This window comes from Micromys minutus, assembly GCF_963924665.1.
Source record: "Micromys minutus genome assembly, chromosome: 20".
NCBI lineage: Eukaryota > Metazoa > Chordata > Mammalia > Rodentia > Muridae > Micromys > Micromys minutus.
In genome coordinates this window covers 13,026,533-13,048,057 of record NC_137955.1, presented here as the reverse complement: position 1 = coordinate 13,048,057, position 21,525 = coordinate 13,026,533, and the positions used below count along the sequence as shown (strand labels likewise).

The 21,525-nt window shown below is 44.1% G+C and overlaps 1 protein-coding gene across 1 annotated transcript in view; it reads left to right on the top strand.

Annotated features, from left to right (window-relative positions):
* The window catches only part of MAP3K1 (mitogen-activated protein kinase kinase kinase 1), a 58,556-nt gene that overhangs the window by 35,722 nt on the left and 1,309 nt on the right, over positions 1 to 21,525 (top strand). Inside the window, exons 3-19 of the mRNA XM_080933796.1 lie at positions 162 to 362; positions 1,990 to 2,190; positions 2,809 to 2,925; positions 3,313 to 3,461; positions 7,146 to 7,267; positions 7,763 to 7,844; positions 8,079 to 8,259; positions 11,257 to 11,535; positions 13,396 to 13,517; positions 14,357 to 14,448; positions 14,696 to 14,885; positions 15,130 to 16,381; positions 16,698 to 16,850; positions 17,590 to 17,752; positions 19,166 to 19,297; positions 19,980 to 20,122; positions 20,716 to 20,847. Coding sequence (XP_080789922.1) covers positions 162 to 362; positions 1,990 to 2,190; positions 2,809 to 2,925; positions 3,313 to 3,461; positions 7,146 to 7,267; positions 7,763 to 7,844; positions 8,079 to 8,259; positions 11,257 to 11,535; positions 13,396 to 13,517; positions 14,357 to 14,448; positions 14,696 to 14,885; positions 15,130 to 16,381; positions 16,698 to 16,850; positions 17,590 to 17,752; positions 19,166 to 19,297; positions 19,980 to 20,122; positions 20,716 to 20,847 — 3,711 coding nt within the window. The remainder of the gene's footprint in view (positions 1 to 161; positions 363 to 1,989; positions 2,191 to 2,808; positions 2,926 to 3,312; positions 3,462 to 7,145; positions 7,268 to 7,762; positions 7,845 to 8,078; positions 8,260 to 11,256; positions 11,536 to 13,395; positions 13,518 to 14,356; positions 14,449 to 14,695; positions 14,886 to 15,129; positions 16,382 to 16,697; positions 16,851 to 17,589; positions 17,753 to 19,165; positions 19,298 to 19,979; positions 20,123 to 20,715; positions 20,848 to 21,525) is intronic.

Sequence of the window (21,525 nt, the reverse complement as noted above, 5' to 3'; positions counted from 1 at the left end):
TGTCCAACACCAGTGACATAATGTAATACGAAATGAAGTGTGACCTGTTACCTGGTATATTTGCATTAATAATGTGTAAAAACTCAAGTTTATTTTCCGTTCTGTGGTGTTCAAGTATGCTTCTTGTATATTTTAGTAGCAAAATATCTATTTCTTTTCAGGTGGTAAAACCAATTCCTATTAAAGGAGATGGATCTGAAATGAATAACTTGGCAGCTGAGCCCCAAGGAGAGGGCCCGGCAGGCTCTGCCGCACCAGCTCCCAAGGGCCGACGCAGCCCGTCTCCTGGCAGCTCCCCCTCAGGGCGCTCAGCGAAGCCGGAATCCCCAGGAATGAGACGGAAACGAGTGTCCCCAGTGCCTGTAAGTTAAGATTCGATCCTGGTCTGTTCATGTCTGTCATCTCTGCCATCTGAAACATCCAGAGGGAGTATGGGTCCCCAGCCCTGCAAGGTGTCATCTGTCAAGTCAAAAGTAGACCTTCAGGGTGCTCTGTGGGCTCTGTCAGGTCAAGATAGCTTTATAGAAAAACCAGGGCTGTCTGCCTAAATAAACTGATAAAGTCACTGGTTTTCTTGCCCCAGCTAACACTAGACTACGACGACGTCAGAACTGGGGCTTCCCCTTTGTTAGCACATACCCATTGTGTGAATAATCGGCCTCGGTACGGCATCTTCACATCTCCTGTTACTCTCACAGAATCTGTGCTCTGAATTATGGTCTATGAATGGAAAGGGCTACTTTGACCTGAGAATGCCTTTGTGAACAAAATAGAAATTATGTTTCAGAATCTCGGTGTGCGTTAAATATTTATCCCTGTGGTGCTTAATGGGATGGGAGCTTGCACAAAGCACTTCTGCCACACCCAATTGTGGTCACCATCTCAAGGAAAAGTGTTCGCACCATTGTCGGAGGTGCAAGATGAGCTAATCATCCTAGTTTCATGGAACAAAATCATTCATTGATAAAATGACTAACCAAGTTTGTGGTTTAACATGTATTTAGCAGACATTTTCCCTAAAGCAAAGTAAGTGAAACTGTCTCTTCAAAGAAAATAAAGTGTTTTTAACCACTGATAAGATTTGAGGTTCCAAAGCAAAAATTTAAATTTTAGAAAACAGTTCTTACTATGCTTGACCGTTTCTCAGTATTTAGACCTGAGACAGATGATATAAAATGTTTTTTTAACGTTGGATGATTCAGTATATCTTTGTTACTTAGCAAACTTAACATTTTTCAGATAATTAGTGTATGTGGAAGGGAAATCATTCACAGGATCCATTCAGGGCATAAAGTGTACCATGTGGACTTAACGTGCCAGTAAGAAAAAGCAGATACAATCTTTCATATTCACACCACAGCTGCCTCCGTGACACTGGAGAGATGCTCCGTCGTTCCCAGCTCCCACAGGTGGCTCACGGCTGCACAGAACTGTAAGGGATACTGGTGTGAACATTCACATGCAAGTTTGTGTGCAGATATGTTTTCATTTCTCTTGAGTTCATACCTAGGGGTGAGGTTCCTGGAAATTTAACATTTTCAGAAATCGTTAGTTACACTGTTCGTTTGCCACAGCAGCTGCACACTTTACACACCACCACAGGGCTCTGGGCAGCTTTATGGTTTGATACCATTTATTCCCTGGCAGCCCAGAGACATCAGCCCAGACATCACCAACCACAGTCTCTACTGCCTTTAATCTTCGCTTGTACAGTACTTTAGAAGGCCCAGGTTGATGGAGTAGTTTAAAAAATGACCACATGGTTGTCTCTCAAGCAAAGATTGATCATCTGTTCTAGGAATGACTGAGATTCTAAATGTTCTTCTAAAATGAGGGTGTCAGGTAACAGCAATTTATTTCTTCACACATGAAGCTTACTTTTTTTCTGGAAGTATAATCTGCCATATGAGTTTCTGGTATGATCTGTTTTTGAATGTTAATTTCTTATCAGAGAATGAGGAATTTACCTGACGAAGAACAATATTATAGTTTCAGAGTGGCAGAATCACACCACCCCGAAGAGCCCCGTCACCGGATGGCTTCTCGCCGTACAGCCCAGAGGAGACGAGCCGCCGAGTAAACAAAGTCATGAGGGCCAGGCTGTACCTCCTGCAGCAGATAGGACCCAACTCTTTCCTGATCGGGGGGGACAGTCCAGACAATAAATATCGGGTGTTCATTGGGCCACAGGTACTGTCTGACGCTATCTTATATTTATTTGGTATATGGTACCATTTTTAGCCTGCGTACTAGTAAATGGTTTTGCTGCTTCTTGTGTGTGGTTAGAAACTGAATTCACGGCTTCATTTTCACTGCACTTCATCCCGCAGGTTTCTTTTGGTCGTTTTCCCGTTCATGGTTTTTGTTTTTATTCTGCAGCAGGGTCTTACTGTGCTCTAGCTTGCTTCAGATTTACTGTGTAGCCTAGGCCTACCCTAAATTCACAGTGACCCTATGTGTCAGCTTTGCACCCTAGAATTACAGGCATGCATCTGCATGGCTCTCAATGTTATAAGTCCTGATCTGAAATGAGTTCATTCTATATAGTAAATTAAAGTGAGTTTAAAATGCATGGAGACTATTTATGATGTTTTTACTATAACTTAGTACCTTGAATAAAATAAATCTAATCTATCAAATACATTCATTGCAAATAGATTAATGCATGGAAATATCTGTGTCTTTATGTGAGGATGATGAAAAATGTTGGTAGAAACTTTAATAAAATAGGCTTGAAGTGCCCGAGCAGAATGATAGAACCGTCGACCCTCACAGATCTGTTCACAGTGGTTTTCTTTCTGTTTGCAGAACTGCAGCTGCGGGCGTGGGACGTTCTGTATTCACCTCTTGTTTGTCATGCTCCGGGTGTTCCAGCTAGAACCCTCTGACCCCATGTTATGGAGAAAAACTTTAAAAAATTTTGAGGTAATTTTTAAGTATACAACACTGGGTTAAAATTGGCAGCAGACTTGTATGGTTCGTCCTGAATTTTACCAAGAACACTGAATTTCAATAGACAGTGACCGTGTTGGGCATGTGAAGTACCTAAGAATTATCTGATGCCTCTAAAGGTTCTTTGACGATTTATTAAGTGACAAATGGTTTGGTTTTCTTTTTCCAAGACTGTAAAAAAGCAGTAAACGCTGTCCTGCTGTAAAAATCATTCATTGTCCTTAGTAAGCTACATTCTTACGTCTGAAGCTCTTAAGTCAGCTTTATGCAAACTTTATGCAAATAAAGATGAATAACTCACCTCCTCATATGCATAATTGTGGCATCCGTATCGTTGACGCTGTCTTTCTCCAATGTTAGGTTGAGAGTTTGTTCCAGAAATACCACAGTAGGCGTAGCTCGAGAATCAAAGCTCCGTCTCGGAACACCATCCAGAAGTTTGTCTCACGCATGTCAAATTGTCACACACTGTCATCGTCTAGCACGTCCACATCTAGTTCAGAAAACAGGTTTGTACTTGTCACAAAGCTGAGCACTGATCTAATGTCACGTCGGATGTTAGGTAGATTTTGTCTCTGTTCCGCAGATAATGAAGCTGGGGCACTGGAAAGTAGAAGAAAACATCTGTGATTCTTTTAAAATCAAACTGTATACAAGGCAAAGTGGTTTTTCAAAATCACTTTCAAGTATAGGAGTTTTATATCATAGCATCAGTAGTCCCTTCGAGGGTGTCAGAGCATCTTTCCCAGGAGATGAGTGTGTCCTTGCTGAGTAGGCAGGTCAGCCGCAGGGGAGGAGGGCCAGTCACCGTCACTCACAGCTGCTGCTCACGGGCTGCAGTGCTTCACAGACTGCACGGCACAGTTGCTGGGAAGATGACAAAGCTCCAAGGGATGCAGAACGTAGCCTAGATGAATAAATGTGGGTGTTTTCTCGTCTCTGGTATTCTAAGGAGACTGTTATCCGCTTCACGATGGAACATTGCTCTCTGCTCTGTGGCACTACCGTTTTGGGGTAAAAATATGATGGTTCAGTTATTGCAGAAGGAGTTCTGCATCTGTGTTCTTGGCTCCCTGGTTTGAGAAGCACTGGCTGTGTGAGGTCTCATCTGCATCCCATCACAGACCCCTCAGTACATAGCCGCCTCAGAATTAAAGCAAAGGGAAGGGGCACCAAGGGTCCGTTGAGCGAGCAAATGACAGACCTTTTTTTTCATCTATGGAAAACACAAATATTTGTGAAACAAAAGATCTTCTGGCTTCCTGAGATGTAGATGAAGTCAGAAGAGATGGTATAACTCATCTAAGTCATAGCATAACCAGAATGCGGACATCTTGACTCTTATTCCAGGTTTCATTCTGTTTCTAAATAAATGCCGGGAGGTTGGTCTCTCTTTATCAAGCTTCAGAAACAAAACTTACTTTTTCCTTTGTGTTGAAGAAAGAAGGCGGGGGTGAGTTTAAAGCTAGACAGCTGAAGTTTAACTCAGAAGTTTCTCGGGTGATCAAAGATACGTTCTTACATGGGCTGGAGTCCAAGGTTTCCAGATGCTTTGGTGTATCCATGTGTAGGCACAAAGTTTGTCGTATTATAATGTATTGTGTACGTTTTTGTTCTATACATTATTTTTATAGAAAAACTAAATAATAAAAAGAAAATCTAACAGGAGATTCATCTGAGGTCTAATTTTACAACAGTTACAAATGGTATTTCTAAAAAGTAGAAAATAGAGAAGGAGGCTCAGGAGATGACCCAGGAGTTAAGAGCACCGACTACTCTTCCAGAAGACCCAGGTTTAATTCCAGTACCACGTGGCAGCTAACAACCAACCATAATAGCTCCAGTTCCAGGGGATCTGACACCCTCTTCTGGCCTCCACAGGCACCAGGCATGCACGTGGTACATATATGTACATACAGGCAAAACACTTACATGCATGCAATAAAAATTCAAAATAAACAAGATTAAAGCAAGCTGAAAATACACAGAACCCTTCTAAAAACTGAAAGTGCAAAACTGATCCTAAAAGCTCAGTGTATAGAAAAAATTCACAAAGAAAATATTCATAAAAGATTTTTGTTGTTTTGGGTTTTATTTTGTTTTGTTTTGTTTCGTTTTTCGAGACGGGGTTTCTCAGTATAGTTCTGGCTGTCCTGGACCTCAGGCTGGCCTCAAACTCAGAGATCCACCTGCCTCTGCCTCTGAGTGCTGGGATTAAAGGCATGCACCAACATCACCTGGCTCATAAAAAGAAAAATTTGAAGAGGCTAGTAAACATGTCAGTCAACCCAATAACATTTTTGAAAAATGCCTAATAAAATACAGAAGAGGCGGAGAAGAAAAAGGCAGGGAAGGGTGAATTAGGACCAAATATAATGGCATATATGAGAGGAGATGCCGTAGTGAAACCCATTACCTCGTACTTTTCACATCACAGGAACAAGATAGTTAAGACTTTTTTATTTAAAAGCAAACATTTATATAAATGTTATATTTCGCTATGCGTATGAACACACATATGGGAAATGGCACATTTATGTGGTTAAGGGAGCTCTTGTAATGCAACAGCTCTGTCCTTGAAAGGTACTCCGCTGCATGTAAAGCAATTCATCCCTTCTGGGCAGGAGGGTAGTTTTCTGAAACATTTTCATATCCTGCTCTAGAACAGGCGCTAGCCAGAGCTGGTGCACTGAAGAAATGTGCCATCTTTAGTATATCTGTGTATGTGTGACCTGTTTATGTGTGGCATGGTGTAGTGAAACTATAGAAAAAGTTTTGTGGTTTTTTAAAGATTTATTTTATGTATATGAGTACACTGTATCTGTCTTCAGACACACCAGAACAGGGCATCAGATCCCATTACAGATGGTTGTGAGTCACCATGTGGTTGCTGGGAATTGAACTCAGGACCTCTACAAGAGTAGTCAGTGCTCTTAACCACTGAGCCATCTCTCAGCCCCCCCCCCCAAAGTTCTAAATAGCAACAAATGAATGATTAAAGTATACCCACAGTGTAGCTAGACGTGGTCACACGTGCATATGACATACCCATTCCAGAGGCTGAGAGAGAGCTACGGTGAGTCTCAAGCCATTTGGGCTGAGTAGTGAGTTCCAGGCCAACTTGGGGTACACAGAAGGGCCCTATATACTGCAAGCCCCCCAAATATGTCCATGTTATGAGTATACCATGTAACTACTAAAATTCCATCTCTGAACACTATTGAATCCTATGGAAAATGTTGACAAGTGAAACTTTGCTTGGGTTATATTGCTGTCTTTCAGGTACCAATTTTTATATATGAAATTATAGGTATTATAACTATTACGGCAAAATTGTAACGGTCACTAAGAGTGTTTATGGGCCACTGGGTCCATGTTATAATTATCAGTCATGCCCTAGTAGGCCCAAGGAGTTCTCACTGACAATGAGAAAGTGAATGGATGTGACCATTGTCTGTCAAACTGTATTTATAAAATAGACCACATGTTGACTGGATCACATTGAGTTCGTTACTTACTGTTCTGTATTCCTGTGACTTCTAAAATATCAGAAAAGTAGACTCAAATGTTTATGTTGATTTCTTAAACGGTAAAATGAAGACTACACTGAGAGCTGTCAATGGGAAGCAGATACATACATAGTTAGAATAGATACATACATAGTTAGAATCTATCTCATTGATGAGCATTGTGCTGCCATAATGTGTCCATGGCTGGGCACACTGTGATTGATCCCAGTTCTGGGGCAGAGAGATCATTTCGGGGACACGTGTCCTTTCATGGGGATGTAGTTTCTCCATTCACAGTAAGGACAACCTAACTCACCTACAGTCTGAGAATCCGGTTCCAGTCCAGCTCCATGGTTCTGCTCCCAAATCCCTGTGTGTTAACAGAAGTAATAGCCAGGTGCTGGCAATGCACTCATTTAATCCCATCACTCAGGAGGGATCTCTGAGTTCGAGGCCAGCCTGGTCTACAAAGTGAATTCCAGGAGAGCCAGAAAAACCGTGTCTGAAAGAGAGGGAGAGAGAGAGGGAGAGGGGGAGAGAGAGAGAGAGAGAGAGAGAGAGCGCTGCCCACAGTCATTCCATGATTCCATGGTGTTGTCTGACAGGAGTCTGTGGCTAATGGGTGCATTTCCAGAGACGTCTTCTGGACTTGGATGCTTAGTGTTTTGTTTCTTTCCCTCACAGCATCAAGGATGAAGAGGAGCAGATGTGTCCCATTTGCTTGCTGGGCATGCTGGACGAGGAGAGCCTGACGGTGTGTGAAGACGGCTGCAGGAACAAGCTGCACCACCACTGCATGTCGATCTGTAGGTGACCCTCCCATGCTCACCCTGGCTGTGCTTAGGACTGCAGTGAACATGGCTTGTGGGGACATAGGCTAGAGCAGAGGAAGTCCTGCTCAAGCCCCATGGGAAGGGTCCACAGATTGGGTTGTGGGGTCTGTGTAGATTGAGAGAAGCAGTGTATGTGTATCAGTGATGCAGGTGGGACTGGAAGGAACACAGACTGAAAACCTCCCAGCCCAGAAGCTGTGAGAACAAAAAGAGGAAGACCTGGGCAGGCTTTCCAGAGGGTGAAAGGCCAGCCACAGAGTGAGTGGGGAGATGCTCTAAAGGATGCTAAGCACAGCAGTGTTCTCGTTCGTATAGGTGCAAGCATCAGGATTTACTCCTGCATTGGGCAGCTTTGAGGTCGATAGCCCTTCTGTATCTGTCTTACACTGACCTTTATGAACACTTAGGACTTAATTCTTACAGTTAAACATCTACATTTTCATGGTATTTTTCCTTTATATTTTTCAGGGGCAGAAGAATGTAGAAGAAATAGAGAGCCTTTAATATGTCCCCTTTGTAGATCTAAGTGGAGATCCCATGACTTCTACAGGTAGTAATTTTGAATATCTGATTTGTATACATTTAATGAAAAATTAAAATGATGTTCTCCAGGGTCTCATGGTAGTACACACCTATAATCCCAGCTCTTGGTGGAGCTGAGGCAGGAGGATCATGAGTTCAAAGCTAGCCTCAGATACAGAGAACCTGGTCTCAAAGGGGGCGGGGGGTGGGGACTTGTATCTGTTAATATTTTGCAGCTGAGGTTTGTTGTTTTTCGCTTCAGCCATGAGTTATCGAGCCCCGTGGACTCCCCTGGCTCCCTGCGAGCTGTGCAGCCGTCCTCCCCGCAGCAGCCTGTGGCAGGGTCACAGCGGAGGAGTCAGGACAGCAGCTTCAACCTCACTCACTATGGGACCCCGCAGATCCCTCCCGCTTACAAGGATGTAGCCGAGCCGTGGGTTCAGGTAGGTAGCTCTGTAATTCCCGGGGCACTGTGCCAGTCATGTCTTCTGTTTGCTCCCTTCCCTCAGCTGTTTCCAGCTCAGGAAGACGCTGGGCCAGTGTGACTCCTAGCATGCTCAAATCTTCCACGCTTCACAGCGTACACTGTAAGGTTTTCTGTGTAGTATCACTCATGTAGACGTCTCTGTCTCTTCCTAGCATGACATGGGAGACGCTGTACAGGAAGGGAAGCGCAGCTCCTCAGAGCTTATGTCCCCCAGGTTTAGCCCCCACTCCTGCGAGTGTTTCTGCTGTGATCCCGCTTGCTGCCATCAGCCCAGTCTCTCCTTTCGACTGCACACTGGCACACAGCTGCTTTCTGAGAGCTTGAGAGAGGACCCGGATTTACCCTGGGTTGCTGTTTTGGTTGCCTTTACCTCCTGGGGATGATTTTTGCATCCTCAGTGAACTTAGGTGTAGGTTGGTCAACTTGCAAATTATTGTCTTGGTTGCTGAATGCTTACTGTACTATTTTAAATGTATAGCTAGTGCTTCTCGTAGATAATAATGAGATAATAGTGACGTCGAATAATCAGTGTTTTGCTAGTTGGCAGGCCTCTGGGTGCTGTGCAGTTTGTGAGGTGCACTAGTAATATCTCTGTTATAGAAGACGCTGCCTTTCGACATTGTGGCCCTTTTTCTGCAGCACTGAGACCTACTCTTCTCTTAGCCACCCCCTTACCAACCTGATAAAATCCACAGAATTTATAGACACACCTTAAATCTCTGATTTGTGAACCGTGTGCAGAGGCTTATCTCCTTCAGGACCTGAGAACTCATTGATTCTGAGCTAGTAGATGCCATGGTTTGGAGGCTGTCACCAGCTGTGTTTCGCTTCCGTCTTAGGGCATCATATAAGGTTGGTGAAAACTGAGGTAGTGCAGGAAGCTCATGGCTCTCACCGGCTTGTTCTCCTTAGCGTTTCTTTGTAACAGAACACTTGGAAATGTGTCACAACTTGTTTTCTCCCCGAAGTGCGTTAAGCTTTCTTATATTTAGAAGTTTTCACGCACAGTGCCTTAGACATTAAACTTACTTTTTGCTAATCGGTCATGAGGTCAATACCATTGGAGTCTGGTGCTCAGGGCTGTAACACACAAGTGTTAATGCTGTCATATTGTTGTCCTTTGTTTATTTAAACAAAGCATTCTTTAGTCTAACCTTTCTCTTCTGGTCCCACCCGCTTAACCTTTTCCTACAGGCCAGGAAAATCACATGAACCTCTGTGGCTTCCTCTTAGGAAAAATATTCTGACTTCTTTCTCTATAAAGTATTAGTATTTTAATCATGCATAATAAATATGGAGTTCTTTATGATTTTTTGGTTTTTGTTTCTCAGTTTTAGTGTTTTGTTTTACAATTTATTTTGTATATGTGAGTACACTGTAGCTGTCTTCAGACACACCAGAAGAGGGCGTCAGATCTCATTACAGATGGTTGTGAACCACCATGTGGTTGCTGGGAATTGAACTCAGGATCTTTGGAAGAGCAGTCAGTGCTCTTAACTGCTGAGCCATCTCTCCAGCCTGGGTTTTAGAGTTTTTAAGCATAAAACAAACTATGAAAATGAAGCTACCTAATTATTAGAGTTTATCCTTAATTTTACTTGAAGCTATTCAGTGTTAGTAACTTTGCATGATCGCTGATCAAACTTGAGGATAAAGGTGTGCTCTTTGTGTTGAAGTGACCAATGCTCTTTGTGTTGAAGTGACCAGTGTTCTATGTGTTGAAGTGACTAGCATTTCAAATTAAGTGCTGTTGTGCATTAGTTACTTTTATTGTTTTTGTGACCAAATACCTGGCAAGAAGTAACCTTAGAGGGAAGGATTTGTTTCAACTTACAACTGAAGGAATGCAGGGAATCATGGCAGGGAAGGCATGGCAGCAGGACCTAGAGTAGCTGGTCACATGGCATCCACAGGAAGCAAAGGGAGATGAACTCGTTTCTCCGTATCCAGCCTTTGAGCTGGTGCTCAGCACATTTCTGGCTCAACACACTAGTCACCTCAGCACATAGGGCACACCCACCTCAATTAATATAATCTGGAAAGGCCTCAACAGACATTCCCAGAAGTTTCTAAGTCCCATGAATTTGGCAGTCAGGGAGCTGGAGTGTGGCCCCATATGCTCTTGGCCCTCAATGTGAGGGGAGAAAGGGGAGCAAAGGCAGAGCAGAGTTTGGATAGCATTGAATATGGACAGAGTGACCTCGAGTCTGCTGCTTGGGAGGCTGAGACAGGAGCATTGCTTGAGTTCAGGAGTTCTGGGCTGTAGGAGTTTTTATGCTGATCAGACTTCCACACTAAGTTCAGATGTCCACACTAAGTTCAGATATCCACACTAAGTTCAGATATCCACACTAAGTTCAGATGTCCACACTAAGTTCGATGTCCACACTAAGTTCATATGTCCACACTAAGTTCAGATGTTCACACTAAGTTTGATGTCCACACTAAGTTCAGATATTCACACTAAGTTCAGATGTCCACACTAAGCTCAGATGTCCACACTAAGTCCGACATCACGAGGCAGATAGTACAGCTAGTCAGAGTCTGCCCTTTAAGCATGGGAGCCTGAGTTTAATGTCCAACATCCTATAGAAAACTGGGTGTGTTGATGTGCAATCCCAGCTCTGGAAAGGTGGACCCGTAGGGTTCAGTGTCCAGCCAGCCTAGCCTAATTAGTGAGCCTAATAGAAGAGCCCATCTCAAGACAGAAAAAAAGAAAAGTGGACACCTGAGGTTGACCTCTGCTCTCCACACAAACACACGTGCACCCTGTGCCCACACAAGAATGTGTATATATTATAGTAATTCTTCATTAGAAAAACATTGACAATTACAAATGTCTGTCAGATATAGTAAGACTTGAGAAGTGGCCATTTTTTCTTCAATCATCAGAAACTTGTTAGTATCCCGTGGGTTCACTAATTTCTCAACACATTGTGCTTGTTCAACTCAGGTGTTTGGAATGGAACTCGTTGGCTGCTTATTCTCTAGAAACTGGAACGTAAGGGAGATGGCCCTTAGGCGTCTTTCCCACGATGTTAGTGGGGCCCTGTTGTTGGCAAACGGGGAGAGCACTGGAAACTCAGGAGGCGGCAGTGGAGGCAGTTTAAGTGCTGGAGCCACTAGTGGGTCCTCCCAGCCCAGCATCTCAGGGGACGTGGTGGAGGCGTGCTGCAGCGTCCTGTCTATAGTCTGCGCTGACCCTGTCTACAAAGTGTACGTTGCTGCTTTAGTAAGTACTGTATTCCATAACCATATTTTCTGAGTTTTCTTTCTTTGGTCTTTTGTAGGTATCAGTTATAAGAATCAATAAATCTTCCTTACCCTAACTTTAGAAAAATACAATTTTTTTTATCCCATAGTCCTAAGAAATTATAGTATTCCATTTTGTCTGTCCGTATAATTTTACTGATCTTAATGTGCTCATGACTTTTTTTTTATGCACTGCTTACTTTTCTGCCATCTGCTAGTAATGTCTTACTGTTCATATATTTTCTTGAATGAATGCATCATATATGGCCAAGTTAAGACTTCTTGATGGCTTGCATGGTAATGCTATGCCATAAATCCAGTTCTTGAGAGGGAAAGGTAAGGCTCAGGAGTTAAGGATCTTCATATAGGGGTCCAAGCCTGGGTGATGTGAGGACCTATCTCAAGAAACAAAAACAACCAATCAATAACAGGGTTAGAAATTTTCCTTTGGTTTTGTTGTTGTTATTGGTTTTGATGTCACACAACATCAACAAGTATTTATTTCTAATAAAAATTATTCTCATCTCCAATAAATATTGTGAAAAGATTCAGAGGCTTTCTATACAAAATGGCTTCATGTCTCAGTTTCTTCCTATCACTGATAAAATACCCCAGCAAAACCTTAATGAGAGAAAGGTTTGTCCTATCACTGATAAAATACCCCAGCAAAACCTTTATGAGAGAAACGTTTGTTCTGGCTCACAGTTCCAAAATATAGTCCACTGTGGCAGAAACTTCTGGAAGCTGGCCGCATTGCGTCACATCCTGTCAAGAAGAAGGGAAAGACAAGTGTGTCCACACCTACCACATGGCTCATTTCTTCATTACATAAGCACATCCTGGTCACAGTTACAACGCTAACCACATAGGTTAGCAACATCAAGACAGACCCCGACATGGGCGCAGAGGCCTATGTCAGACATAACTGCAGAGTCTGACAAATTGACAGTTGTAGATTGTCTTGGTTTACTGCCACAACTTGTCTTCCAGGAGCAGGGTAGCGTGATGGAAAAGTGATTTACAGGCTGATTGACCTCTGCCATTCACAAACTCCATCTCCTTGGAGCATTGTTTCTCAATAGCAGCACTTTTGTGGTTGGCCAGATAATTACCTGGGGGTGGGGACACCAGAGGCGCTGTCACTGTAGGATGTTGAGCGCACTGTGGCTTGTAACCACTAGATGGCTACCAGTGTTAAACCCTCTTTGCCCTCCATCATGAGAACAAAGACATGAAGCATGGCTTCAGGCACTGCCAAATGACCCCTGAAACTTATCCCCAGCTTAGAATTCCTGCCTTAGGATAAATAGGAAGGAAAAAGAGGGATGGGGTGCATGAGTAGAAATCAGAGGACCACTTGCAGAAACCATTTAGTTCTTTATGTGTGGGTTCTGAGGATCAAACCCAAGTCTGTCACGTTTGCTCACAAGTGCCAGTGGCCGCTGACACATCTCACTGGCGTGACTCCTTACCTAATAAACACCAGCTCTCAGCTAATCTCTTGCCGTCTTTTTTCTAACTCACAATTTAACAGTTGGGTCTAGTGAATGTCCCTTTTAAGCATGAATATAAGGTTAAATCAGAATTCTGTTACCTCAAAACCTTCATACACTAACTGTGCCGTTGAACTGGGAGGCGCCAAGGAAGTCCGGCCATGGAGACGTTAGAGGCCTTGATTGCAGCTGGGGCTTAAGTCACTCACTCCTGCGTTGGTTCACATGCTCTGGTCATCTGTTCCTATTACTACTTATTTGTTTTCCCAGATTACCTCAGCGTAGGCATTTTCTTTGATGCATTATGGATGTAGTTAAACTGACCTTCAGGGTTTTTTTCTCCCCAGAAAACATTGAGAGCCATGCTGGTATACACTCCTTGCCACAGTCTGGCAGAAAGAATCAAACTCCAGAGACTTCTCCGGCCTGTTGTAGACACCATTCTAGTCAAGTGTGCAGATGCCAATAGGTAAGGCCTAGCTTTAAACTGTCTGGCACCATACCTCACACTCAGTACTTGATACATCCGTGCTAACAAATCTTTGAATATCACTTTGAAATATGAACTCTGAAGTGAAAACCTAGGACTTGAAGCTTGTAAAGGCTAGGGAAAGAAACCCCAATGGCAGTAAAGCCAGGCTAGCAGACTGCGTGGACCTGTACATCTATCTAAAGCATCATGATCGTGGTGCTCTTTCTACAGTCCCACTGACAAGAACACTAATCATTCTACCTGCCTCGCGGGGTCAGGAAAGCATCCTGTTTTAGTACTTGTCATCTAGTGGCTGTTCACTGTAACTGGGAGAGGTTTTAAGTCTCATTTCCTCACACAGTAGTCTTCAAAACTGAGAGAAATCAAGACCGGTGGCAGTGAAAGGGAGCGAAGCCACGACTCTTAGATCGGTGGACAGAAAAGCTCGTTTTCGTTTAATGGGCCCTGGGACATACTGTCGAGCAGTTCCCGTCCAGACAGGACGATCGGCCAGAACGACTCAGTCACCCTTGCTTGCTTCTGCGGCTGCCGTGTTCAGAGCCTTCTCACTCCTATTCGTCTCCAGTTACAAGTTAATTTTGTAGGGAGTTTGTAAACGCACAGGGGACATGTTGTTTATCAGTAGAGCGATGGGTTTAGATGGCATGCATCATGTAGCAGCACACTTTCTGGAACTCTAGGTTGCTTATCCTGGGTAGTTGCTTGAACAACTGAGAACATAAGAAGTACTGTAGAGAGGTTTCATGACACTTGCAGCTCATCAGCGAGTTGTGGGCCTGCCGTCTGGAATTACATTTGCTTTCGTTTCTCTGTAGCCGCACGAGCCAGCTGTCCATCTCAACACTGTTGGAGCTCTGCAAGGGCCAAGCCGGGGAGCTGGCAGTGGGAAGAGAGATACTTAAAGCTGGTAATAACTTCTGCTTTAAAATAATAAGCACAGTGTATTGTTTTCTTGGCCTAATGTTTCTCATAAGGCTGCCATTGAAGTAACTTTATAAATTGATTCATTCAGCTGTGTTAAAAGTAGGAATTAATCTAAGTGAAGTCCTGAAGACTAATATAATCCAGAATGTTTTTATGAACCTTCCCATTATTCACTCACGTTTTTAGAGTTTTATAACGCTATTTTCCACCATTTATTTTGACTTGTGCAGGATCCATTGGGGTTGGCGGTGTTGATTATGTCCTAAGTTGTATTCTTGGAAACCAAGCTGAATCAAACAACTGGCAAGAGCTCCTGGGTCGCCTCTGTCTTATAGACAGATTGCTGTTGGAATTCCCTGCTGAATTTTACCCTCATATTGTCAGTACTGATGTCCCCCAAGCTGAGCCTGTTGAAATCAGGTAATTTTTCTTGTGGAAATCAGAACCAGCCTCTTCCTTCTTGATCACATATCCCCCAAGTGGAATACTAATACCTTAATATTTGAGATTTCTAGAAACCTGAAGACTAGACTACTTAAACGTTGATACATTCTTCATACCAAAATGGTTTTTGTGTACAGGAGCTGGTTATCAAAACTATGCGTTAATTTTGGTAAGTTGGGCTTTTCTAGTAACGGAAGGCGTTCTGCTGTTTTCCTTTCAGGTATAAGAAGCTGCTGTCCCTCTTAACCTTTGCCTTGCAATCCATTGACAATCCCCACTCGATGGTCGGCAAACTCTCTCGGAGGATATATCTGAGCTCCGCAAGAATGGTGACCACTGTGCCCACTGTGTTCTCCAAGCTGGTAACAATGCTGAATGCTTCTGGCTCCACCCACTTCACCAGGATGCGCCGGCGTCTGATGGCCATTGCAGATGAGGTAGAAATTGCTGAGGCCATCCAGCTGAGTGCTGAAGTCACTTTGGATGGCCAACAGGACAGCTTACAGGCCCCTACCAGCTATCCGGAGAACAGCTCCCTTGAGCACACAGTCCACGTAGAGAAAACTGGAAAAGGATTAAGTGCGACGAGACTGAGCACCAGCTCAGAGGACATTTCTGACAGACTGGCTGGCGTTTCTGTAGGACTTTCTAGTTCAACAACAGAACAACCAAAGCCAACGGTTCAAACGAAAGGCAGACCCCACAGTCAGTGTTTGAACTCCTCTCCTTTGTCTCATCCTCAGCTGATGTTTCCAGTACTATCAACCCCTTCCTCATCTGCCCCATCTGTCCCAGCTGGCTCTGTAACAGATGTTTCCAAGCATAGATCTCAGGCCTTTGTTCCCTGCAAAATACCTTCCGCATCTCCTCAAACACAGCGCAAGTTTTCTCTGCAGTTCCAGAGGCACTGCTCTGAAAATCGAGACTCAGACAAACTCTCCCCGGTCTTTACTCAGTCAAGACCCCCACCCTCCAGTAACATCCACAGGCCAAAGCCATCTCGACCCGCTCCAGGCAGCACAGGCAAACCAGGGGATGCCTCAAAAAATAGCATGACACTCGATCTGAGCAGTGCTTCCAAGTGTGATGACAGCTTTGGCAGCAACAGTGGCAGCGCCATCATACCCAGCGACGAGACGGCCTTCACCCCAGCAGAGGACAAGTGCAGATTAGATGTCAACACCGAACTCAACTCCAGTATCGAGGACCTTCTTGAAGCATCTATGCCTTCAAGTGACACAACAGTCACTTTCAAGTCCGAAGTGGCTGTCCTCTCTCCTGAAAAGGCTGAAAATGACGACACCTACAAAGATGACGTCAATCATAATCAAAAGTGCAAAGAAAAGATGGAAGCCGAGGAAGAGGAGGCGCTAGCGATTGCCATGGCGATGTCAGCGTCTCAGGACGCCCTCCCCATAGTTCCTCAGCTACAGGTTGAAAACGGAGAGGATATTATCATCATCCAGCAGGATGTGAGTGTAGAGTCTCATGCGCCTGGGAAAACTCGCGCTAAAGTCTATCAGAAATGGTGCTTTCTGATGGGACGGGTGTGAGCGTTCTCCGTGTGTACTTAAGTATGCGACCTGATGATAATCTTGAGTCATTGCGGTAGCAGTCCTCAGCCAATTGGAGATACTTCTGGCGGGTTCTGAAATGATTGTCACTTACACTCTTGATACTGGTTGTTAACAGTGTCCATTCAGAGGTCAAATGCATGGGTGGTGTGGGAATTAGAATTTATAGGATCTAGCTTTTTAACAGTAAAATGATTCTCTGTTTAATGTGCAGACACCAGAAACTCTACCAGGACATACCAAAGCAAAACAACCTTACAGAGAAGACACTGAGTGGCTAAAAGGGCAGCAGATAGGCCTTGGAGCATTTTCTTCTTGTTACCAAGCACAGGATGTGGGGACAGGCGCTTTAATGGCTGTGAAACAGGTCAGTATCAGAAGCACAGAGTGAAATGACACATGCATAGCTGTGACCTCAAAGATGAAGTGCTGGTGTCTCGAGTCAGTGTTACAGGTGTTTGTTTGGTTTGGTTTTAGAAGCATCATGTAGCCCAGGCTGGCTTGGAGCTTGGGGCCTTCTTGCCTCTACTTTCTTAGCAGTAGAATTACAGGATTTTGCCACCACACTTAATGGTTTGGAAAAGCTTCAGACTCAGAGTAGATTTTGCCAAAAACAGGACGAACATGAACTGTCTTTAAAAGTTGGAGCTGGTCACTGTAAGGTCCAGCATGAAGATGGGCAGAGAGCCGGTTGGTCATCCCTGCCCTTCTCCACGCGTGCCTGCTGACGACTTCCCACGCTCTGCTTTTCCCTTCTCTAATGAGTTCGCATGCTCGCCAGGGTTTGGAAGGAATGACTTCCCATTTTAACGTCAGGTCGTGTGCTCTTGCCATTGGCTTTTCTTGTATGCACTGTTCTGGACAGAGGCTACAGCACCCTCCTCTTACCTCCTTTTTCCGGTCTGCAGCTCACTAAGCTATGTGTAGAGGTATCTGACTTATGCCCCCTTTTGCGTTGCTGTTTTATAAAGCATACCGCGTCCATTAGAGTGAATGCCATTTGCTGCCAGTGTGTGAGATAGTTTGGATTTGTCTGTTTTACATCGGATTGGTTTGAAAACAGACCAGTAAAACTCAGAACCCTGTTAATGTGTTTCCTGAAACAGGTGACTTACGTCAGAAACACCTCTTCTGAGCAGGAGGAAGTGGTAGAGGCCCTGAGGGAAGAGATCAGGATGATGAGCCACCTCAACCATCCAAACATCATCAGGATGCTGGGGGCAACGTGTGAGAAGAGCAACTACAACCTGTTCATCGAGTGGATGGCCGGTATGTCCCTCTCTGAAGAGGTCCGGAGCACGGGCTTAACTCCTACGCACACAGTTTACTGAGTGCTTCGTTTATAAATACTTTTAGGTCTCTAAAAACAAACTACTTCTAATATACAGGTATACACAAAATATATTGTCTGTATTTTAAAACCAGTAAATATTAACTTGTTTGTTTTGTTATACCTGAAATCGAGCCCAGACACGGTACGTGCTGGGCAAGTTCTCTGGTACCAAGCTATATTCCCCAGCTTAGCAACCTTTCTTAATAGTGACTTCATGGCTTGGTGTATAAGAATCTTTTTCCCCCAAAATCTGGCTTGTTTAAATCCCATATTTCTCTTGATTGTCATCTAATTGTATAGATTATGTTTTTTGAGAAATGTTTCTCACAAAGTTACTAAGCAGGGCGTGTGCCTGCAGACAGTGCACTCACTCAGACTAAAGCCGAAGGAAGGTTGGTCCTGGCCCAGCCTGAGCCGTAATGTGAGGATCTGTCTCAAACAAACAAACCTAAATAAATTAATTACAGTTTGAAAGCTTAACTTCAGATGAAACAGCACTGAGACACAAAGTTAAACCCCATTCTGTTGAACATAGACTCAACTCACTTCTATATTATATGTAACAGTGACCCCAGATGTGGCAGCTAGGTCATTCAGCCAATTATTAAATCCTTGTGTGACTTAAGAGTGTATCTCTAGTCCGTGTTTGTGAATGTGTGCCCGTGTGCATGCTGATGTCTGAGGTCTGAAATGGGATGTGCCTTAGATACTCTGCACCTTTGTTGAGATAAGGTCTCTCTCTGACCCTAGAGCTCATAAACTGGGCTAAGGTGGCTGCCCCATGCTGAAGCTACAGAGACGACACACCACCATGCCTGGGTTTTTAATGTGGGCTTAAGGGATTGAACTCAGGTCTATATGTCCATGGTAGACATTGTACCAACTGAGCCATCTCCCCAGTGGAACCCTTACCTGTTGTTTCTCATGAGGATGAACTGAACATGCAGTTTATAGAGGAGACTCATTGAGTTTGTGACCTGTCCCAACAGCTCGTACGTGGTATTTGATGCCTCGCTGTCTTCCTGCTCCTTCCCTGCTTGCTTACCTTCTGCTAAATAACACATCTGTAATAGTTTACGCACTTTGATTGAAGAAAGGAGAGAAATCTACATTGCAGAAATAGTTCAATATAAATTTATAATTTTTAATGCTTTCTGAAATCTTGACCCTATAGTAAGCTGGTTTCATGATGATTCTATAAAGAAATGTTAACTAATTTACAGTTTTGATACAGGAAATCGGTTGTGCTTCTGATGTGGCCGAGTGTGACATCTCATATAAGCTCACACTGTATGCTGAAGCTCGAGTGTGATAACAAAGCCAGGTTCACAAGTCTGTCTGTCTTCCAGGAGGGTCCGTGGCTCATCTCTTGAGTAAATATGGAGCTTTCAAAGAGTCAGTTGTCATTAACTACACTGAGCAGTTACTCCGCGGCCTTTCCTATCTCCATGAGAATCAGATCATTCACAGAGACGTCAAAGGTAAGAATCAGGACCCTTAGAGTCGTTCTCTTTCTTACTAGCACAACGTGTTCAATACCAGAAAGACTGGGACTTGGCTGGAGTGTAAGACTGAGGCCTCCTTTCCCCCATCTTTTTTTTTTTTTTTTTTTTTACAGTGTATCCCCACAAGATCCCTGGTCTTGATTTTTCTTAGATAATTGGTATATCATAAACTTGAGAAAATCCTGTCAGATCTTACAGCTTAGATTTTGTTTATTAAAGACAACAAGGATTTTCTGTTGTGAATATCTTGAGTATTTGACAATGTATTGAAGCGCTGTTGCAATACTTTTATTGAACTGTGATTATATTTTAGCATATACTTTTAACTGGCCTATGTTAGTATTATTAAGTCAACAAGTCTTGGCCTTAAAATGTAAATTGTACCAAAATTTGAATTCTGAATAGATTTAGCTGAAGTGATCATTTTCAGGGTTTTGAATCCTGACTTTATAGGGTCTTTAAGCTTTTTCTTTATCACCATGGGCCTTGTGACTTTGATCTTTAGAATTTCCTTCTGAGACTAGTGTGCCTTTGCAGAGATGATCAGGCCCGCTTGCTGTGAGGCTGTACCTGTCTTAGCTCATTAGTGCGGCTCCATGAGCTCTCAGTCTGTGCGTACCTGAGTCAACACACAGTCATTTGCTATCTCTGTTGACAGGTGCCAATCTGCTCATCGACAGCACCGGTCAGAGGCTGCGAATTGCAGACTTTGGAGCTGCTGCCAGGTTGGCTTCAAAAGGAACGGGTGCAGGAGAGTTCCAGGGACAGTTACTGGGGACAATTGCGTTCATGGCACCTGAGGTGAGAAGTGGCTTTGTGCATAAAGGACAGTACTGTGGAGTTCCATATGGCAGCCTGTGCCAGGCTATTTCACAGTGGGATCCATGTGCACTTAGTAATTGGAAGCTCATGACCCTATACACTAGTTTTTAAAGGTACCTCCATTTCAGACCTTGACTTCCAACTCTCATTCCTGTCTTGAAAAGATGATAAAAGACAAGTTTTTATAGATTTCTTAAAGGCTTCTTTAATACACGTTTAACACAGAATTGTGGGGTTAGTTTGTTTGTGTGGTAGGAATATGCAGAAGTTACCTCTTCCTTCCTGAAGGGGAGAAGCCACAGAACCGACCTTGTCTGTCAACATGTTAGCGCGGTGTACCCTCAGAATGTGGGCTGTCCTGAGCCTGTAGCTCTCGTGCCCCGCTGTCTAAGAAGAGGGGCTCTGGAGTCCTGGAATGTTTGTCTTTGTGCCACACAAACAGGAAGCTGGTTAAAGAGATTTCAGGTCATCCATGTAATTCCTTGTTTGCACCACTGTTTGCTCTGAACTTCTACATAAAAAGACGTCTTTTCAGTAAGTCGCACGTCCTAATGGCCTCTGCCTTGTTTCAGGTACTAAGAGGCCAGCAGTACGGCAGGAGCTGTGATGTGTGGAGCGTCGGCTGCGCTATCATAGAAATGGCCTGCGCGAAGCCGCCCTGGAATGCGGAGAAGCACTCCAACCACCTCGCGCTCATATTTAAGGTGAGTCGCACTTTCATGGCTTGTACGTTATGTTACGTGTATGGGCGTTTGCCTGCATGTTTGTCTGCACCGCATGCATGTCTGGTGCCTGCAGAATCCAGAAGAGGGGGTCAGATTCCCTGGAACCAGAGTAATGGGTGGTGCTGGTCCCCACCAATATAAAAAAAGATACTTATTTTGTATATGATGTCTGTGTGTGTGTCTGTGTGTCTGTGTGTGTGCATGTGTGTGTCTGTGTATGTGTGTGTGTGTGTCTGTGTGTGTTTGTGTGTGTCTGTGTGTGTGCCGTGACACAGGGAAATAAGAGGACAGTGTAATGTGTCGGTCTTCACTCTCCATCTTGTTTGTGGTGGGTTCTCTTGGATACTGCACTGCTCCAGGACTGTAAACTGTTCTGGTGGACTGTCCTCCATCTGTCCCCTCTATGGGACTGCTAGACTTACAGACATCCTCAGTCCTGGCTTTGACACGGGCTCTGGGACTCCCCTCAGGACAGCCACGAAGCCTGCACAGTAAGCATCCTCACCCCTGACCTAGTTCATCCCCCACGTTTGGTTTTGTTTGGGGGCGGGAGAGTTAGACAGGTCTCTATATAGTCCTGCCTGTGTTTGCCTTCTGAGGGCTGGGACAAAAGGAGTGCCCCACCAAGCCCAAAGTGCATTTCTTTTCACTTACCTA